At 33.1% G+C, this 20,704-nt stretch overlaps 2 protein-coding genes across 2 annotated transcripts; both read left to right on the forward strand.

Annotated features, from left to right (window-relative positions):
* The first annotated feature begins 378 nt into the window (after nucleotides 1–378).
* LOC144858952 (unconventional myosin-XIX-like) lies at nucleotides 379–20,298 on the forward strand. The gene is made up of 24 exons (XM_078715112.1): nucleotides 379–453; nucleotides 5,993–6,064; nucleotides 6,817–6,942; nucleotides 7,105–7,210; nucleotides 7,566–7,619; nucleotides 7,777–7,916; nucleotides 8,424–8,537; nucleotides 8,867–8,925; nucleotides 9,058–9,131; nucleotides 9,777–9,841; nucleotides 10,180–10,353; nucleotides 10,896–11,087; nucleotides 11,486–11,576; nucleotides 13,119–13,305; nucleotides 13,787–13,976; nucleotides 14,295–14,405; nucleotides 14,995–15,171; nucleotides 15,609–15,770; nucleotides 16,380–16,472; nucleotides 16,728–16,784; nucleotides 17,320–17,498; nucleotides 18,773–18,962; nucleotides 19,656–19,782; nucleotides 20,210–20,298. The coding sequence occupies exons 1-24, from the start codon at nucleotides 400–402 to the stop codon at nucleotides 20,296–20,298; spliced, it is 2,883 nt and encodes a 960-aa protein (XP_078571238.1). The 5' UTR covers nucleotides 379–399.
* On the forward strand, nucleotides 6,823–20,203 carry LOC144858955 (unconventional myosin-XIX-like). The gene is made up of 21 exons (XM_078715115.1): nucleotides 6,823–6,921; nucleotides 7,105–7,210; nucleotides 7,777–7,916; nucleotides 8,424–8,537; nucleotides 8,867–8,925; nucleotides 9,058–9,131; nucleotides 9,941–9,994; nucleotides 10,152–10,304; nucleotides 10,400–10,446; nucleotides 10,896–11,087; nucleotides 11,486–11,576; nucleotides 13,119–13,305; nucleotides 13,787–13,976; nucleotides 14,295–14,405; nucleotides 14,995–15,171; nucleotides 16,380–16,472; nucleotides 16,728–16,784; nucleotides 17,320–17,498; nucleotides 18,773–18,962; nucleotides 19,656–19,782; nucleotides 20,100–20,203. Exons 1-21 carry the CDS (start codon nucleotides 6,823–6,825, stop codon nucleotides 20,186–20,188), a joined length of 2,529 nt encoding a protein of 842 aa, XP_078571241.1. The 3' UTR covers nucleotides 20,189–20,203.
* Nucleotides 20,299–20,704: the final 406 nt, after the last annotated feature.

A 20,704-nucleotide genomic window follows, 5' to 3' on the forward strand; every position in this document is an offset into this window, starting at 1 on the left:
TAAATAGCTTTACTACATAACATATATTAATATTATTACAGTACGTTTGTATTTGTTTTGCCTATTTCAACTTCAATAATTGATACAGTATTTGTTTGAATACGTTAAATAAATTTATATTGCGCTTAGAATGGTGAATTATTATAATAAACATTATTTTTATAAAAACTTAACTAAAAAATACGTTTATTCTTTGATTTTATTCTTAAACATATATTGGTTGGTTTCATTTATTTTTTTTTCTCCATCGTGGTTTCATAGGCTTTACTGTACGTTTATAATACTGCATTGGCTTGTTGTAGCTGCGGCGGTATTGGCGTCCCATAGAAAATGTTGGCGGCCGTTTCAGTCGGCGGCCGTTTCGGTCACACACCAGTGAGAGGAGGCGCGCCTATCAAAATGACAACTATTTTGATGGAAAAAAGCAATAATTACATTCCAGTAGGCAAAAAAGTAAGTTACTAAAGTAATGCAATTACTAGGCGGCGCCTAGCTAGGCTAGGTACAGGCAATGTAGGATAATGCAGGTCAGGTGCAATAAATCTAGGCCCTACTAGGCTAGCCTAGCCTTGCCCCTACTAGTAGTAGGCCTAGGCCTAGTAGGCCTAGCCTATTAGACCGGGTCTGGGCTCGCACTGGCCGATCGCCAAGCCAAGAAAACGTTTCCAGATTGGCGAAAATAAAACGGCTACTTTAGCATTTTGGCTATGGCATATGATAAAATAGATAATAAAATAATCATTTTGGCGAAAGCATAAAGTCCAACTAAAAGGTCCATTTGTCGATCTTCAAGCATTTATTTTGTTCGTTATCATGTTGTTTACTTCAAGCTCCATTTACGTCAACTTGTTTCGTTGTACCAGGCGTCTCTTTGTTATTTCAATATGATGGAGATAGCAAAGGTAGACTGCACAGAGAGACAGACGTTACACGACACATGGATGATGGAGTCTACCCAAACTATCACGTGTTGCGCTGCACAAACGATTGACGACTCGACAGCCGACGGTCGGCTATTTACCGGGATTGTCTATTTTCGATAAGGGTGTTCTTTTCAGATTAAAAAATAACATAGTATCTTCAATGAATGATCTTATCGAAATCAATATTTATGCGTTATGCATTTTAGGCTCCAATAATGTAGTTTCATATTTTACCCGTGCGTGCAATGCGTCAGTAGAGTAAACAAAACAACATTTGGGAAATGGTAGAGTCTAACGGGGATTTAGCTAAACACACACGTGCATTTATTGCGGACTATATAAACAGCAAGGCCGGCCGTCGGCTTCTGTGTTGTTGGGTAATAAATAATCGAGCCGGGATGGTATAAATTTCTCCCCCGACAGAAACGCCTTTTCCCTGTGCTTTGGCCTATATTATCTGCACGTTGAACAATGATACGAGTGTTCGTTGCTAGAAATATTTTTAGCATATAGGCCTACGACGTACCGTCGTACATAATTTTGTAGGCCTAGGCCTGCGCTACTGCACTTTCGCACCTCTTGAGCATACCCAATTTAAAAACATTCACCCGCTGCGCGGCGGTGACGGTGGGTGACCGTGAAAGTCTTAGGACACGATTTTCGCGTGGTACGGAAGCCACCAGCCAAGCGTAAAAAAACAAAAATAACATAGCGTTCAGGGGATTTCAGAAAACTGTAAAATGTTTCTTATTAAATTGATAACTGCATGAATGCTGTATGATTAAAAACAATTTGAACAATTGTTTTGATCATATAAAATACAACAACAATTATTTTTTAAAATCAAATATACAGTGATTTAGACATGGCTCTCTTTCCCCAAATGCCTTACAAAAACGTTTAGGGAACAGTGTATAGACCTATTGACATAGATAAATTAACTAAAACGTTTTTACCATTATATTTCAACAATTTTTAATTTTGGCTAATGACCGATTCATTTGGCTAAATAAAAAAATTGAACTTTAGCCATTTTGGCTATAGATAAACTGATTTGACTAAAAAAAATATTTTGACTTTCGCCAAATGGCTAAACAAAATGAAATGTTAGTGCTACCCCAGCGGGTGCTGGTCAACCCGTACCCAAACCAACCCGTACCCATGCCAACTCGTACCCAACTTGGCTAACCCGTACCCAAATAATTGGTCAACTCGTACCCACTTTGGCTAACCCGTACCCAAACCAACCCGTACCCATGCCAACTCGTACCTAAATATTTGGCTTACTCGTACCCAAGTATTTGGCTTACTCGTACCCATTTTTGGCTTACTCGTACCCATTATTTGGCCTACTCGTACCCAATTTGAATAATTACTTGTAATGATTTGATCGGCGCAAAACTAGTGGTATGCTTTTGCCGTATGAATATTTTTATATTTAAATTGTTTTTTTATTTTACAGGTCTCGCTGAAATGTGTGCTAATAAAAATGACCATTGATTTGATTGTAAACTTCGTTTATTTAGGCATATATTTGTTAACATTTATTTAATAGTATTATAGTTTTATAAACGTATGTTTGATGTGCTTTTTTATTTACGTAAGAGAACATTAATTAATACAAAAATATTTTAACTGTTGTATAGTATTACAATTCTCAATTAAGCCCAGGTAAAGTAGGCCTACCAACAACGTATAATTTTTATCACCTAATTATCTTCCCTGATTAGATTCGATCAAGTAATTATTATTTCTATTGTATTGGTAATTTAAAATTGGTTGAATTAACAACGCCCTGTTTTAAGCAAAAAGCTCACAGGGCTATGGGGTCGAATTACTCGTAGATTTCGTGTTACGTGTTTTTGTTGACCGGGATTAAAAGAGACGACTCAGTCGTATGATCGTTTTTCATATATTGTATTTATTAATAATTCAGTGAAATGATCATATCGGGGATCATAATTATACACGTACTGTAAGGCCTGCAGGGCTATGGGGTAGAATTACTCGTAGATTTCGTGTTACGTGTTTTTGCTGACCGGGATTAACCTTTTATTATAAAAAAACACGCATTTATAGGGCGTCAAAGAGACGAATCAGTAATGACGTATGATCGTTTTCCATATATTGTATTTATTAATAATTCAGTGAAATGATCATATCGGGGATCATAATTATACACGTACTGTAAGGCATGCAGAGCTATGGGGTAGAATTACTCGTAGATTTCGTGTTACATGTTTTTGCTGACCGGGATTAACATTTTATTAAAAAAAAACCACGCATTTATAGGGCGTCAAAGAGACGACTCAGCAATGACGTACGATCGTTTTCCATATATTTTATTTAATTAATAATTCAGTGAAATGATCATATACACGTACTGTAAGGCAATTAAACATTTTGGCAGATTTTCTTCTATAACAGGCAGCTACGTGTTTTTGCTGACTGGGGATTCCTCTTTTATATTAAAAAAACGCATTTGTAGTGTGTCAAAAAATAGACAACGCAATGTGGCGTATGATCGTTTTCTATTTATTTTTTTTCTTAAATAATTCAGTAAATGATCTGTTTGTTTACGGCAATTAAACATTTTTGGTAGATGTTTCCTTAATAACAGCTAGCTACGTGTTTTTGCTGACGAGGAATTCCTTTAAAAAAAAAAAAAACGCATTCTATAATGTGTCAAATAAGACAAATTAATGACCTACGACCGTTTTTCCATGGCAACGGATGTCGTATTATTTACTAAAGTAATATAAACGTTCTGAAGGCCTACCTACACGTGTCTGAATATACTTAGGCCTACGTATCTATCAGCGATAAGATGATTTTTTTATAGTTTTAGTAGTATGTATTTTGGTTTTTTAGTCATAATAATACAGTAATAATCATTATAAAATGAAAATTGTAATTAAATGTTAAATTATTAGAGGTTACCTTTTATTATTATTCTCACATCCGTCATTGTATACTAGGGGATTTGTTTTATAAACGGCAATAGGCCTAATCTACTTTCATTATTCTAATGCTCACTTAGCAGCAAAAATGAGGCTGGTATCCACTTAAATAGTTTCGTGATTTTAAAATACGAGTGACTACTTGAAAATGTATTAAATATTTTCGAAATGTTAAAACAGTTTAATATTTTCCAAAACTTGCAAAACAAAACAACAAAAACCATTTTTAAAACGATTTTCAAAAAGCACATTAGGCCTACTTCATTATCTGTAAAATAAAATGAAAATACAAATTATGTATAAAAGATATTCATGTTTACTTTTAATAATTCAAGTTTTCATCATCACAGACTAGTGGGTATTTCAATTTCCGTGTACTACTATTCGTAGTAAATAATAGATTAATAACTATTCATAAATGAAAAAAAATAGAATGCAACACAGCCGACCACTGACATCTTCAACAGAGCCATATATTATGGCTCTGATCTTCAATGTAAAACAGAGCCCTCAAGTATTAACTTGACCTAATACGACGTACCAAATACGATGAAAGCTGTGCTTTTTTCGTACGAGTCTGTACATATTATTATACATTTTAGGTCAATAGTTTTTGCCATTATAATATCGAACATATGATTGGTATCTAAAAATGTAATAAAACTGGGTTTAAATGTAATATAAATATACTTTAAATAGCATTAAACTTGGGTACGGGCCAGCCAATGATGGGTACGGGTCAGCCAATGATGGGTACGGGTCAGCCAATGATGGGTACGGGTCAGCCAATGATGGGTACGGGTCAGCCAAAATTTTGGGTACGAGTAAGCCAAAATTTGGGTACGAGTTGGTGGGTACGAGTTGGCATGGGTACGGGTTGACCTGTATTCATTAGACCTACTAGGTAGGTAGGCCTGGGTAGGATATTATTAAGCCTAACCTAAGTCTAGGCCGGTTATCACAGTAAATTTTTTTTTTTGCTGCCCGATCGTCTTGGGCCCAGAAAACGTGGTCCCGATCGTCTTTAGCGTTCGGCCTGACCCCAATCGTCTCATGCGTTGCTGGCCCGATCGTCTCATCATGTGTTAGGAACCATTTTGGTCTCTATCGTCTCATTTGCTGGGCCCGATCGTATTAGCGCAGGGCCCAATGCGGTAGTTTTATGTTTGATATGGTAAAATCGATAACGTTTTATTTTGGTTCCGATAAAATCGGGTATTCGGTATGGAGCGTTACTGATACGCTTTTGTGGTTGTAATTGGTTCTGGTCAATATTTGTTTGGTATAAGGGATGAATGTTTATTTAGGCCTAATAATGTATAAATGTTTGTTTTCAATTTATTTTACAGGTGGTTGCAAAAAGTTTGTGAATATGTGCTCTTGAAAATCATTGTAAAAATGTTATTTCTGGAAAAAATATCAGAAATTAATAGTTAAAATAGTTTATAATTAGTAATAGAGTATTTATTACCAAAGAGACGTTCTTTCTATGCCTACAATACAAGTGAATATACTAGAGTACATGTTTTAGGGTAGGCCTATTATAAACTGATGTGTTGATTGAGGAATGAATCTACAGTACCATAACGTATTGACAAGATATAATATGGATAGAAGAATGAGTGTTATCCATTTAAGTGTAGCATGAAAGCAAACATTTTAAATTATTATAACATATTTAATTGTTATAATAATGTTAATTAATACTTCAGATTACTAAAACTAACAGTGGGGGAAAAAATACCCGGAATGTCGAATAAGGAATAAGTAACCAACTTCACAACGCTTTAGGCCTAAGCTTTTTGGGCTATCCTGCAAAATCTTTTATGTATTATTTGTAATGTCAGTAATTTATGTTATCACTTTCTTTTGTATGTATTTTTTATGATGATTTTCCTAATAAATTCAAATCAAATCAGACCGACTACACTTTTCTGCAAGCCTAGCCTGGGCCTAGTACTTAGTAGGCACTCCTGTCTAGGCTATAATAGTAATAGGGCCAAATAACCATTTAAATTCTCCGGGTCCTAGCTAGGCTAGGTCACAGGTGGTTATATGTTTATAAAAATTTGTTTGTACAAATTTACCATTTCGCTATTTTTTTTTCAGATTATTACTAAATCTAGGCCTAGATGCATTCCACCCCAAGTTAAAAAGAAACCAGCATGTCGTTTCAAAAAGGTAAAGGAAGATGCTGTTGATATTCTCTCTGTCATGCATAGTAGGCCTACTTTAGTAGACCTGAAGTGAACATTCTGACACTTGGCACAGTTATTCATTAGGGTATTAAAAACATGGAATGAAATGGTTGCCCACACATTGGCTGGTTAATTTACTAATTCCATCTGTGTAAGCCGTTCTTTAAGTCAGTAGATTGTTTAATACGTACATGTGCAACGTTTCAACTTGTTTTCAATAAGTCTTCATCTGGGAACTGACTAGATGTTAGTGGTTGCTAGGAGTACTGTAGCTTTGCTAGTTGTAGATTAGCGCCCCCTAAAAAGGCAAAGAACTTCGGAAAATCACAGACTAAGGTTACAAATAGTCATTGCCAGACTTTGAAACGTCACACACGTATGTATTCATGAATGGTTTAACGTAAAGAATTATATATACAGAATAATTACTATTAGATCCTTCAAAATGAAGCACATCCTCTTTTCAATACATATTAATTAGGCCTCAAAGCTCCAAATGAATTCTTCAGAAAGACATGTACTGAGCGCTACAGAAAATAATTTATTCTGAAAGCTGTAAGACTTTACAAGAATTACTCTTAGCAGATAGTATTGTGCAATTTGTATACATGTGTATTTTAAACATTTGTTTTAAATGTTTGTTTACATTTTTGAGTCTGCCACAACCAAAAGAATCAGATTGTGGATAATTAAAGTTGATTGAATTGAATAATGAACTGTTTACTGTACTTTCAGGGGTTAATGGTGTGGATACATGATGAAAAAGAGGTTTGGGTTCCAGCGTGTGTTAATTCATGTTTTAGTGATGGCAAGATTATAGTCACTAAATCTAATGGCCAGGTAAGAGGTTTGGGTTCCAGCGTGTGTTAATTCATGTTTTAGTGATGGCAAGATTATAGTCACTAAATCTAATTTTGAGGTAAGGAGGGGCGGGAAGCATACTATCTATGTCAACAACCCAACCTTGCTACTAAGCATTCTATGTAATGTTTTTTAAATATTGCTTGTAACTTCATTGTCTAGGAGGTTGTAATACGCGGTCATGCTGGCTATCCAGTGCTGTGTTCTCAAACAGATTGGATCAATACAGATGATCTTGTTTTGCTTAATCCTCTCTCAGAACCTGCTGGTAAGTGAATTAATAGTAGTACACATGTTTCAATGGTTGTTAATAATATACAGGTCTTCCTCCGATTAAAGACCCTTTAATTAAAAGCTCAATCTAATTTAAAGCCGGATGATCGCCTATCTTTTACCATTAGCTGCTGCCTCCCTCTAATTAGAGATCAGAGACCACAATTTGGATGAATCCAACTGAACAATTTCCTTCAAATTTCCCTGCAATTAAAGACCACTTTAAAATAAAATGTTATAATTACAGTATTAATACATTTTTAGAGTAGAACAGCGGACAATTTGAAGAAAATTAGACAAGATACTGGCAACACACGTTTGTTACTTAACCTAATGTTTTCTGTTCATAGTGCTGAACTGTTTACGTGAGCGGTACTTAGCTGGTAGATACCACACTCAGGCTGGTAGATACCAAACTCAGACTGACAACACACTTGTTACTTAACCTAATGTTTTCTGTTCATAGTGCTGAACTGTTTACGTGAGCGGTACTTAGCTGGTAGATACCACACTCTGACTGGCAACACACTTGTTACTTAACCTAATGTTTTCTGTTCATAGTGCTGAACTGTTTACGTGAGCGGTACTTAGCTGGTAGATACCACACTCAGACTGGCAACACACTTGTTACTTTGAATCCTTTCAAAGAAACTGGACATTTTGATGTTCATATGATTCATCGTTACCATAGTAATCAAAAGGTAAACAACGATTTGCTAGTATACTATTGATTTTCAGGAAAATTGATATGTTGGTGACATCACTATTAAAATCTTGACTTCACTTTAATCTTCAAATAATATTGGGCAAAAATATTAATATGTCCTCAGTTGCACTTAGAAGTGAGAACTTAGAGATATATGCTGAGCTTCCCTGAAAAGATAATTGTTTTGCTGAATATGCCATTTTATGTCACATAATACTGTAGTTATTCACTTTTTGACCAAAAATTGGAAAAAAAAAACATTATTTACCTGAAAAACTGTACTTTTTTAACAGTCACGTTTTCTGTCGGAAAATGGGATTTTGGTTAAATTTAACCATTAATTTTGTCTTTTTTTAAAGTAAACCACTATATTTGTTTGTTTTTTATTTCTTTAAAATGAATAACTTTATTAAAACAGCAAAATAGCTTGATTTTATTAATCCTCATTTTCATGTTTTTTTGGGGAATATACATCTTTATTTTATATTATATATTTTATCAGGCACACCCACCACATGTATTTAGAGTTGCAGAAATAGCATTGTGTAATCTTACTAGAAGACTAGACAAGATTAATCAGTCAATAATTGTCAGCGGTGAAAGTGGTTCTGGAAAGGTAATTCAACAATCTCAGTTTTACGTTTCTTTTCACCAATGTAATCAAAGTCAATTTTTTACCTTTAAAACCATTTCTTGTTTATTTTGATAATACAGAGGACATGGACAAGTAATAGAGAGTGCTATAATTTGTTTGACACTGTTACAAAATCTTAGACATCAGCATTTATTGAATGTCACTAAATGCTTGCCAGACGTGCAAAGAGGGAATGTTGGCAACCCATTTTCACAAAGGCAGTTTAGTCAATATTTTTTTTGAGCATACAAAAACGTTTGTTGTTCTCTGTTATTTGTTGTGATTACAAATTACTTATTGTTTTATTACAGACATGGAATGCAAGATGTTTACTAAAATATCTGTCAACAGTGGCAGTATGTAACCCTAGGTATGAAAAATAAACACATTTAATTTAATATCATTAGAAAACATTGACTCATGAGTTTTTATTTCATCATAATCATAGATTTGTCTCTGTTGTTACTTTTTTGTTATAACTTTTTTAATTTTTTGTTCATAGTGGTTTTACACCATCACCAGCAGATTGCATTGAACATAGAATATTAGACTCAAATCCTATTCTTGAAGCATTTGGTAATTATTATGTTTATCTTTAATAAAGTACAGTAAGATACACATGTCATTCTCAAATGTAAAAACATCTATGTACTGTTATGGTCCTAAGAAAGATTGCTAGAAGTTGGACCTTTATTTTTGTTAAATATACAAAATCAGCATTTTTAAATCATATCAATATATCAAATTGTCTATATTCATCATCATTATCATCAACAGATAAAGAAAAAAATAGAGTAAGATTAAGAACAGTTGATAAAGAGATGAGAACCAAATAAAAATGAGCATAATGATAGTGTACCATTAAAATTACAAGAAAACCAGGGAAGAGTTAAATTGTAATTTAACTCTTCCCTGAGAAAACTGAAATATAAAAGTCAACAAGTATCATACTGATTTAAAAATAAATAAATAAAGCTACACCTAACCTAAAATTGATTAATGCTTTATGTAAAATGAAATTTAAAATGATAATTTAAAGCAGTTTGTGTACTGATTTTACATTTTGTAATTCTAGCATAATCTTTAACCTTCAGTCATGGTGCCAAAATCCTTTAAACTCCTAATATATAGGCTAAAACCGTTGATCAGCAGTGGGGAACTTACAGTATGTTCTAAATATGAATTTGGTGAGATTTTATGCTCAAATTAAATTTTTGGCAGATTTGGTATCATTAAGACTAGTAGAATTAATTGCAATTGATGGCAATATTCGATGGCCTGTACCAGTATATATATATACAGTAATATTAATCTTTTGCCACCCAGTACCCTACACCTCCCTACAACTCCATCTCTGTTAGACAACTATTATTTTATTTTCTTAGGCAATGCTAGCACATCCTTTGCTTTGACAAGTACATTCAGCTACAATTCAGTCTGTAAGTTTCATACATTATTTTTATTTGTCAACGTTCAACCAAAATACTGTATACAGGCCATGCGTTTCTACATATGCCATTTTGTGTGTCATAGCAGGGAAGAATGAAATTACACACAAGAGGAATTCTTATTTTAACTTTCCAATTTTGTTTTCAGTAATCATGTTGTTGGTGCTTCTATTCAGACATATCTTCTTGAGAAAACTAGAGTTGTTTATCAATGTGATGGTGCCAGGAATTTTCACATCTTTTACCAAGTTAGTATTAGTTATGTTTCATTTTTGTGTACCTTTAAACCGGATAACCAACTGTTTAACTTAGCTGCTGGAAACTGTGATACATTTGCATATTTTCTGCAGGTTAGAGAAAACCCTGCAATTTATTTCTGTTGCCATGTTTCTAAAGTGAGTAGGTTAATAGCAAACATATGTCAGCAATTATACCCTTTGGTTGTAATCAGGTTGTTAAAATTCTACTGATATTCACAGGGGCCTGTTCTATTATACCCTTTGGTTGTAATCAGGTTGTTAAAATTCTACTGATATTCACAGGGGCCTGTTCTATTATACCCTTTGGTTGTAATCAGGTTGTTAAAATTCTACTGATATTCACAGGGGCCTGTTTTATTATACCCTTTGGTTGTAATCAGGTTGTTAAAATTCTACTGATATTCACAGGGGCCTGTTCTATTATACCCTTTGGTTGTAATCAGGTTGTTAAAATTCTACTGATATTCACAGGGGCCTGTTCTATTATACCCTTTGGTTGTAATCAGGTTGTTAAAATTCTACTGATATTCACAGGGGCCTGTTCTATTATACCCTTTGGTTGTAATCAGGTTGTTAAAATTCTACTGATATTCACAGGGGCCTGTTCTATTATACCCTTTGGTTGTAATCAGGTTGGCGCAAATAAAAGGGAAATGAGGAACTGGTTACTAGGAAATGTATTGAGTTCAGACAACTTAAACTATGTGCCACTAAACCATTCAGAAGATGCATGTAATCAAAAAGATAAACAAGATTTTATAGTAACAAAGCAAGCAATGTCTAATGTTGGACTTAGCAGGTCACAGCAACAAGAATTATTTAAAGTAAGAAACTTTTACTTAATTAGAACTGGTTACTTAATAAACATTGTTTTACCAGGGAAGAGGGAAATTCTCTGGTAAAACATGGTTAAACTTAGTGGTGATATTATTAGTAGAACCTGAACCAAAGCAATGTGTTTAGATGCCTTGGTTGAACTAATCCAGCACATGTGGACAGTAAACATCAGTGAACTTTTACCTAGTTTTTACAATCATGATAGTATATTGATTCAAAACAACTTTTACAAATTTATGGTTTGCCTTTAATGAAAACCAAATGGTAGTATATAAGTAAGTGTTTTACAGTAATAGACTGGTGTTTTTTATACATAAATCTAATAGTAATGTTATAATTCTATTTTTGAATTATTGAATTGAATTTGAAATGTGTTTATTTGTAGGTTCTAAGTAGTATACTTCATCTTGGAAATGTAGAGTTTATTGGTGATGATGATGTTACTGGACCATGTGAAATTGATTCTGAAAAACAAGGTAAATGATATAAAGGTTATGCTGTTTAATTATTTTCTGTATTATACCAATAAAAAGATTGCATACAGTATTTATAGTTTAGCTTAAAGTAGTTGCGACCTTTAAGATTGCATACAGTATTTATAGTTTAGCCTAAAGTAGTTGCGACCTTTAAGTTTGCATACAGTATTTATAGTTTAGCTTAAAGTAGTTGCGACCTTTAAGATTGCATACAGTATTTATAGTTTAGCTTAAAGTAGTTGCGACCTTTAAGATTGCATACAGTATTTATAGTTTAGCTTAAAGTAGTTGCGACCTTTAAGATTGTATACAGTATTTATAGTTTAGCTTAAAGTAGTTGCGACCTTTAAGTTTGCATACAGTATTTATAGTTTAGCTTAAAGTAGTTGCGACCTTTAAGATTGCATACAGTATTTATAGTTTAGCTTAAAGTAGTTGCGACCTTTAAGATGGCATACAGTATTTATAGTTTAGCTTAAAGTAGTTGCGACCTTTAAGATTGCATACAGTATTTATAGTTTAGCTTAAAGTAGTTGCAACCTTTAAGTTTGCATACAGTATTTATAGTTTAGCTTAAAGTAGTTGCGACCTTTAAGTTTGCATACAGTATTTATAGTTTAGCTTAAAGTAGTTGCGACCTTTAAGATTGCATACAGTATTTATAGTTTAGCTTAAAGTAGTTGCGACCTTTAAGATTGCATACAGTATTTATAGTTTAGCTTAAAGTAGTTGCGACCTTTAAGATTGCATACAGTATTTATAGTTTAGCTTAAAGTAGTTGCGACCTTTAAGATTGCATACAGTATTTATAGTTTAGCTTAAAGTAGTTGCGACCTTTAAGATTGCATACAGTATTTATAGTTTAGCTTAAAGTAGTTGCGACCTTTAAGATTGCATACAGTATTTATAGTTTAGCTTAAAGTAGTTGTGACCTTTAAGATTGCACACAGTATTTATAGTTTAGCTTAAAGTAGTTGCGACCTTTAAGATTGCATACAGTATTTATAGTTTAGCTTAAAGTAGTTGCGACCTTTAAGATTGCATACAGTATTTATAGTTTAGCTTAAAGTAGTTGTGACCTTTAAGATTGCACACAGTATTTATAGTTTAGCTTAAAGTAGTTGTGACCTTTAAGATTGCATACAGTATTTATAGTTTAGCTTAAAGTAGTTGCGACCTTTAAGTTTTAATAGATTACATTTATAATAAATTGGCATTTATTTATGATTCAAAATATTCTATCAACAGTTTATATATCTTTTTAGTTTTTTTTAATTTGTTTTTATTTCTACCATAATATAATATATGAAAAATAACTAAAGACAGACATAAGGAATAGCTTAATATTATGGTAGGTTGGTCAAAAAATATATAAAAAAATATCGTTAATAATTATGTCATTTTAAAATCTTAAACAATCTTATTAATATTCTTCTCTATCTTCAAAAAATGTCGATAAAATATTTCAGCCAAAGAAAGATTTTCTAATTTACTAATTATTCAATATATCATATTGTTGTACTATTGATGTTGCTTCATCAGGAGTTGACACCTCTGTTAATGCTGCTGCACAGTTACTTGGTCTTGATGTTGATGCCTTAACTAGATGTCTAGCATTCCGACAAATCACTGCATCTCACAAGCGTAGAAAGAGTGTCTTTATGAAACCTTGCTTAAAAGACGAATGTCACACAAGAAGAGATTGCCTTGCAAAGTTACTCTATGCCAGGTATTTTACAAACATTATAAGTATAATATTTGTTTTGTAGTGAAAGGAATCTACTTACTCTTTTAAAATGATCTTGTACAGTATTTGCCTTTTTACTGACCTGTTATACATTCAAAACAAATCAACAGAAGATGTTGTACATATCCAATAACTTTTATTTGCTTCCCCATATGCATGCTGGGCTGCACCAAGGTGGATTGCCCACAACAAATCATACATACACCTTTAAACATTCACAAAAATAAAATAAACATACATACATTACATGCAAACTCTAATACATAGTCAATTTAATTTCATTTTTTTTCTGCCTAATCTCTCTTTCTGTCATGGCCTGACTTCTTTCTTTCTGCCTAATTTCTTTCTTTGTCATGTAGTTCGTAACAGGAAAAAATGTAATGCAAACGTTTTCAACACTTTGGTTTCACACAAAAAAAAACCTAGCTTTGAAGACTGACTAAATTTTATTTTAATGTTTCAGAGTTTTTGATTGGCTCGTTGGATTCATCAATGGCTGTACCATGGCCAGGAGTTGGCAGTCTTACATTGGTCTACTGGATGTCTACGGATTTGAAAGTTTTTCATTTAACAGTTTGGAGCAATTATGCATAAATTATGCAAATGAGAAACTTCAGCAACATTTTGTGCACAACTTCCTCAAAGCAGAACAGGTATTCCAACACACTTATTTCTATATATAGAGTATGCTAATATACAGTTGGTGCAACAGTGTTTTATTAGAGTGATAATATCAAGTTCTTTTATTAAAAAAAAAGAAAAATAATATGGCACTTCTTTAGTTTATATCAAACGAATCTCGTAAAAAAAATATCAAAATACTAGTATAATTATAATACAATATAAAATAATTAAGATAACAATAATAATTAAAGTTTATGAGAATTATCATTCACTTTTTTTATCTAACAGTGATAATTTATAAACATAATTATACTGCTGATTAAACAGCCATGTTTGTATTATTCTAGGATGACTGTCAATCTGAGGGAATTCCATTGAAATTTGAAGACTTTACTGACAATAAAACATGTCTTGATATTATTGAAGGCAACATCAGTATATTTGCACTTATGAATCAAGTAAGTGTTGCTATTCCACAGCAAAATACAAAAAATAATTTGTCATAGTTTTTCGCCAATTATGGTTGGAAAAGACCTGTATTCTGTAGTTTGTCTTTTTATTGAAAGATAAGCTGCTGTAAAAAAAGATGTATTGAGAATTCGCCTTTCTCAATCGTAGTACAGTACGTCGTATAATAATAACTCCTTCCTATTTTGAATTTGACATTTTGAGAAACAGTGGTTTTTACCAGACAGGCATAGTTTGTCTTACAAACCATAGTTTGTCTTTCAATAAAAATAAACTGTAGTTTGTAAGAAGATAAACAATGGACTTTTGAGCCTAGTTTACACTAGAAAACCTGGTGCTGATGTACTTTTGCACCTCAAGCTTAACCCCAATTTAAAAATATTCACCTGCTGCACATCAGTGATGGTGAGTGACCTTATGCCCAGTGATTTCAAGTTAGGTGCAAAAGTACAGTAGCACCACAACCAGTTGCAAACTACAAGTTGTTGTGCTTAGTGGAGACTGTCCATCTAAGATCACAATCATGTTATTATGTCATTTACTTTCTATGAACTAATTTCAAGTTTATCTTGTTTATAGCAATGCAAGTTAAACAGACATTCAGATCCAAGTTCATTTTGTGAGTTTCTTCATGACACTATCAGCAGTGCAAACTTATCTCTTGCACATATGTCAGTGACATCACCAGCTTTTGTTGTGCATCACTATGCAGAGAAAGTTACGTACCAAGTGGATGGTCTAATTGAAAAGAATAAGGTAATATACTTAAAACTGAAAGCCAGTTTTACAGTATATTCACATAAAAGGGGGTTAGAAGGTCATAAATAGTTTCTCAAAGCATTACAATTATGGAATAGTGCATCTGCTTCGTTTAAACTCATTTCTCATAATCTTATAACTGAAAATAAATACCACAGGAAAATGTATCAATGGCTGTTTGTAGTTATAGGTAATGCTCTATCACCTATGTAAGAAGAGGATACACCATTTAAGTTGGAAAAGCTTTTGCTTTTGCTAAACTATTTTAGCTCATTTATTCAAAACTTGTTGTGAGATCAAGGAGGAAGGACCAGACAATTTAATTATCAACTTTAGAATACAACATAGTGTATAGAAACAAATTAAAGGTTAGCCTGTCATTAATAAAAAACAATGATCAGCAGTCAAACAGTTTATATTTGTTTTATACAAAGATATTATATAGCCGAAGGCTAGATGTCAAACTACAAAGTTATTGCAGTTCAAAAGGTGATTCTCCATGGAGAGGGAACCAACAAAATAGCGGCTTTCAATCGACCAATCAGATATGCCCTACGCAGTACGCAGTGCTATATGCCTGTGTTGAGCCTATCTGCGTGAGTACGATACGCAACGCAGCATTCTATATGATCCTTGTATACAAAAAATGCTAGATTACCAAGAAATTATTCATTCCATTGCGATTAACAATGTATTTAATTTTGTAAATATTTCCTGTGCTTTGACAAGAATATGTGTTGTAATTTATGTGGTCTTAATGTATTATATTAGATTATTATTTTTTATATTAAATAATGTTTTTGACCACATTTACGGCCGCCATCTTGTTGGTTCCCCCTCCTGTTGGAATCACTTTGCAGTCTGGAGTACGTGTTCTAGCCTTTGGCTTATTACATCTCTCTGGTTTTTTTTTGGTTCACTAACAAAATTCTATTTAGAAAACGACAAGATTGTTTCAACCTATTTAACCACACATCCTCTCCATTATTACAATTGCATCAAGTTAAGAACAATCAATTTACCATCTTGCCCTCCTACCCAATTATCATAGCTATTTTTTAATAATAATAATTTTTAATATTTACCTCGAATGGAAACCTTATATTGCTATTACATTATATTTGCTCATTAGATTTGATGTGCAGTGTACACAGGTGAATGTTCATTTACTAATTAATCTATTGTGTATCATTTGATGTTTTTAGGATGGTATTCCAGCAGAACTTGTAGATTTGCTTAGAATGAGCAGCAAGAAGTTTGTGCAACAACTAGTTGATGCTAATGTTACCAGTTTACAGGTGATTGATCTTGTCATTTGTTTTTAAACACCATAGTAACACTATACTAACACCATACTATCATCAAACTAACAATGTAGTGACTAACACTATACCATTGCTTTTTAAGTTCTGTCTTCATCAATGTTACATCATGAAACTTTTAAACAAAGAATAATGCCGAATAAATGTGTGATATTTATAATGCCATCTTGTCAGTTATGTCAATAGTTCTGTTTAACCTAAAATAGGTTAATTTTATGATTTTTTTTTCAGAGTCCAAGTAAAACAAAAGGCAAAAAGACTACTTCTACAGTGGTATCAAAATTTAAGGTACAGAATCCTGAACTCATACAAAACTTAATTTAGAATCTTGATGAATTTAGTATGGAACATCAATTAAAAAAATACCTTCAAGACCAAGCTCTTGCTTTAGGAGTTAGATAGGTTTTTTGCTTTGTTGTTGTTTTTGCTTTCTTGACCATTTTTTTTCTTGAAAGAGGAGAAACAGGGAAACAAGGACTTTTATGGGTTTTCCTCAGCATCCCTGTTTTTGTATATTGTTGATGTTTCGATATTTTGTTTCCTGTATATTATATTAATTATAATTTATCTGTAAATTGTTTTTATGATGCTGAAATAAATCAAATAAACATCTGCAAGATCACTCAAATTATTGCTTCCCAATTTTTTTTTACTTCTGTTGAAAATGTAACTTATAATATATGCAAGATATTTTATTTTTTGATTATCAGACATATTTCCTCAATCCATTTTGTATTTACTTATACTTATTTTGGTTGATACCATTTAGTTTTTACATGTAATCTTCGGGGTAACAATCTAACAATTGTATCTTATATCTTAGAATTCATTGGACAGTCTTATGGCTATTTTACATGAAACAACACCTCACTACATCCGCTGTATCAAACCAAGTCTTGAGTGTCAACCAGACAGCTTTGATAACGTTCATGTTATAAATCAACTACGTGCTTGCGGTGTTCTTGAAACAATTCAGATTAGTACAACAGGCTTCCCTACCAGGTCAGCTTACAGCTATTGTTTTGTGTTCTTTTTATACTAACAATGCACCCATCTATGACTGGTTGATACCCTAGTTAGTTAAGTTCACTTGAAACAATTCAGATCAGTGCAACAGGCTTCCCTACCAGGTCAGCTTACAGCTATTATTTTGTGTTCTTTTTATACTAACAATGTACCCATCTATGACTGGTTGATACCCTTGTTAGTTAAGTTCACTTGAAACAATTCAGATCAGTGCAACAGGCTTCCCTACCAGGTCAGCTTACAGGGATTGTTTTGTGTTCTTTTTATACTAACAATGTACCCATCTATGACTGGTTGATACCCTTGTTAGTTAAGTTCACTTGAAACAATTCAGATCAGTGCAACAGGCTTCGCTACCAGGTCAGCTTACAGCTATTGTTTGTGTTCTTTTTATACTAACAATGTACCCATCTATGACTGGTTAATACCATTGTTAGTTAAGTTAACTTGAAACAATTCAGATTAGTGCAACAGGCTTCCCTACCAGGTCAGCTTACAGCTATTGTTTTGTGTTCTTTTTATACTAACAATGCACCCATCTATGACTGGTTAATACCATTGTTAGTTAAGTTAACTTGAAACAATTCAGATTAGTGCAACAGGCTTCCCTACCAGGTCAGCTTACAGCTATTTGTTTTCGTTTGATACCTTGGCTAAACATTTTCGATATTGAATAATTAAGCAAAAACTAAAATCGTTGTGTTGTATTGTTTTATAGGTTGCACTAAACATGTTACAACCTTCTTATTTGTTGTAATTTGTATTTTCCTGGTTTTTTTTTACTATTACAATCCCAATTAAACAGCTTGCTCTAGGACTTACATATATTTATATTTACTGAAAGATGAGGGCGTATCAATTTGATCTCTGGTGCGCGTATGTACAACTGAGGGACTAGTGCTGTTCCGCCGTACCACACCGAGAGTGCTATTGCTATCCAATCGAGTTTGAACAATACCATGAAAGCCCCAGTGGTCTATTGGTTCGGACATCTGCATATCAAGCAGAAGGTTCCGGGTTGACTCTCAGTGGGGGCAACTTTTTCTCATTCTCACAGATTTCCTCATCTTCATCGTTTCAAATGAATTAATTAAATTTCAGTATATCACCGGGCGATATAGAATTTATTCTGTGCCTGAGATGTTTATAATATATCCTCCCTGTGCATACTGTACATGTTGAACACCTACACTTGCCAGTGTGTTGTTTGTTATACTTGATTCTCAACGATAATGACAATTTTCTTATAGAATGTTGTACAGTGATTTTCTTAAGAGGTATGAATTATTAATAAGGTCAAACTCAGAAGATGTCAAAGATTTGGATACAAAAAGTAAATGTGCTGTTATTACGAATCTGGTTTTAGCTGAAGCAGAAAAAGAAAATAAAATGAAAAGCTTTTTGCTTGGAAAAACAAAGATATTCTTAAGAGAGGGACAGGTACTTAAAAACAGTTTAATAATAATTTAATTATTTTATATTTGCAGTAGAATAAATTAAATTTTAATTAGTTTAAGTGAATATTTTATGGCAAAGGAATCATTAGCAATTATTTGACTTTATACGGTCATTTTTCGCCAAGGTAAGGTGAACTAGGCTAGCCGACCCAGCCAAGTCTACTTAAACTTTGCTACATATTCTAATATAACAGATGTAATATATAGTTCCTCGAGAAAAATATCATTCCCTTGGGGATGTCAATTGTTATATTTCACCTCTAAGCAGGCAATATCTGTATAATATAAACCTTTGCAGTAGAGCTGAATGAGTGTCGTGAAATTAACCTTTATTTTTAAAAGTAGTGCTACAGGAATATTTTTGTAGTATAAGATAGGAAATTCACCAAAATTAACTAAATAATTATGTAAAATTGAGGCATTATTATTAACAGCCATAAGTCGCGTGCTAAAACGCATAGTGATACCCGACCGACCGACATAGTGAACTATAGAGTCGCGTCCACGCGACTAAAAATTATTACCCAGTTAAAATCAGTAAAATTCCTATCTTATAACATTATGAAAAAGTTGTAGCACAAAATTATAATAGTTTGTTTTTAGCTTGTCAGTGTAAAAAGGTAAGTAAGAATCTGCATCATTGTATATTTATTATATTCCGTTATTTTTCATTTAGTTGGATAAACTTGAAGTTGCAAGATTGAAGGAATTCAATTTAAGTGCTGGTGTAATACAGATATGGTGGAGGAAGATCCTGGCAACCAAAAGTAAACAAGAGGCAGCTGTGGTCATCATTCAAGCAGGTATTGATTGTAATAGTGTTTTGACAAATATCTTGCAGGCATCATGCTGTTACCAAACTAAGCCACTAATTGTCACTAATTAGAATTGATATGTTGTAGGTTTTAGAAGCTGGAAGGTGAGAGAAGATGTAAAGAGACGACATGAGGCAGCACATGTCATACAGTATGCTATGATGCTGAGTCACTAATTAGAATTGATATGTTGTAGGTTTTAGAGGCTGGAAGGTGAGAGAAGATGTAAAGAGACGACATGAGGCAGCACGTGTCATATAGTATGCTATGATGCTGAGTCACTAATTAGAATTGATATGTTGTAGGTTTTAGAGGCTGGAAGGTGAGGGAAGATGTAAAGAGACGACATGAGGCAGCATGTGTCATACAGTATGCTATGATGCTGAGTCACTAATTAGTAATTGATATGTTGTAGGTTTTAGAGGCTGGAAGGTGAGAGAAGATGTAAAGAGACGACATGAGGCAGCACGTGTCATACAGTATGCTATGATGCTGAGTCACTAATTAGGTTATATGCATGATATGCATATAACCTCTTGATTCTGTCAGGATCTTTATTTATTTATTTATTTATTTATTTATTCTTTCCTTAGCACTATTTTGTCCGTGAATTATCTTGGCATCAGTTTCATCTAGCTAAGTCAATTTTTCAGAGTATATTCCTTATGGCCAGGAATTGATGTGGTTATGTTTTCACGGTGCGCAATCATAAATTACGCGGTCTACGCGCGATTTAATGAAATCACGTTTGTAATCATATCTTCACAAGCATGAATCACTTTTAAACAAAATTTGGTACTCATAAATTTCAGGTCATATTTCATCATATGGCAATATAATTACGTGCGTAGCGCATATAACGCATGCGTACACGCGCTTAAAAGTTTTAAAATTGTCAAAATTTATTATG

This window comes from Antedon bifida, chromosome 2, assembly GCF_963402885.1.
Source record: "Antedon bifida chromosome 2, ecAntBifi1.1, whole genome shotgun sequence".
Lineage (NCBI taxonomy): Eukaryota > Metazoa > Echinodermata > Crinoidea > Comatulida > Antedonidae > Antedon > Antedon bifida.

Excerpts from the sequence above, each read along its gene's own strand:
- LOC144858952 (XM_078715112.1), top strand. The coding sequence starts at position 400 with ATGACAACTATTTTGATGGAAAAAAGCAATAATTACATTCCAGTAGGC. Across the intron at positions 7,211-7,565 it reads TCCTCTCTCAGAACCTGCTG|TGCTGAACTGTTTACGTGAG; the intron begins GTAAGTGAATTA and ends TTCTGTTCATAG. Across the intron at positions 7,917-8,423 it reads GTTACCATAGTAATCAAAAG|GCACACCCACCACATGTATT; the intron begins GTAAACAACGAT and ends ATATTTTATCAG.
- LOC144858955 (XM_078715115.1), top strand. The coding sequence starts at position 6,823 with ATGGTGTGGATACATGATGAAAAAGAGGTTTGGGTTCCAGCGTGTGTT. Across the intron at positions 6,922-7,104 it reads TCACTAAATCTAATGGCCAG|GAGGTTGTAATACGCGGTCA; the intron begins GTAAGAGGTTTG and ends TTCATTGTCTAG. Across the intron at positions 16,785-17,319 it reads CAGTGGTATCAAAATTTAAG|AATTCATTGGACAGTCTTAT; the intron begins GTACAGAATCCT and ends CTTATATCTTAG.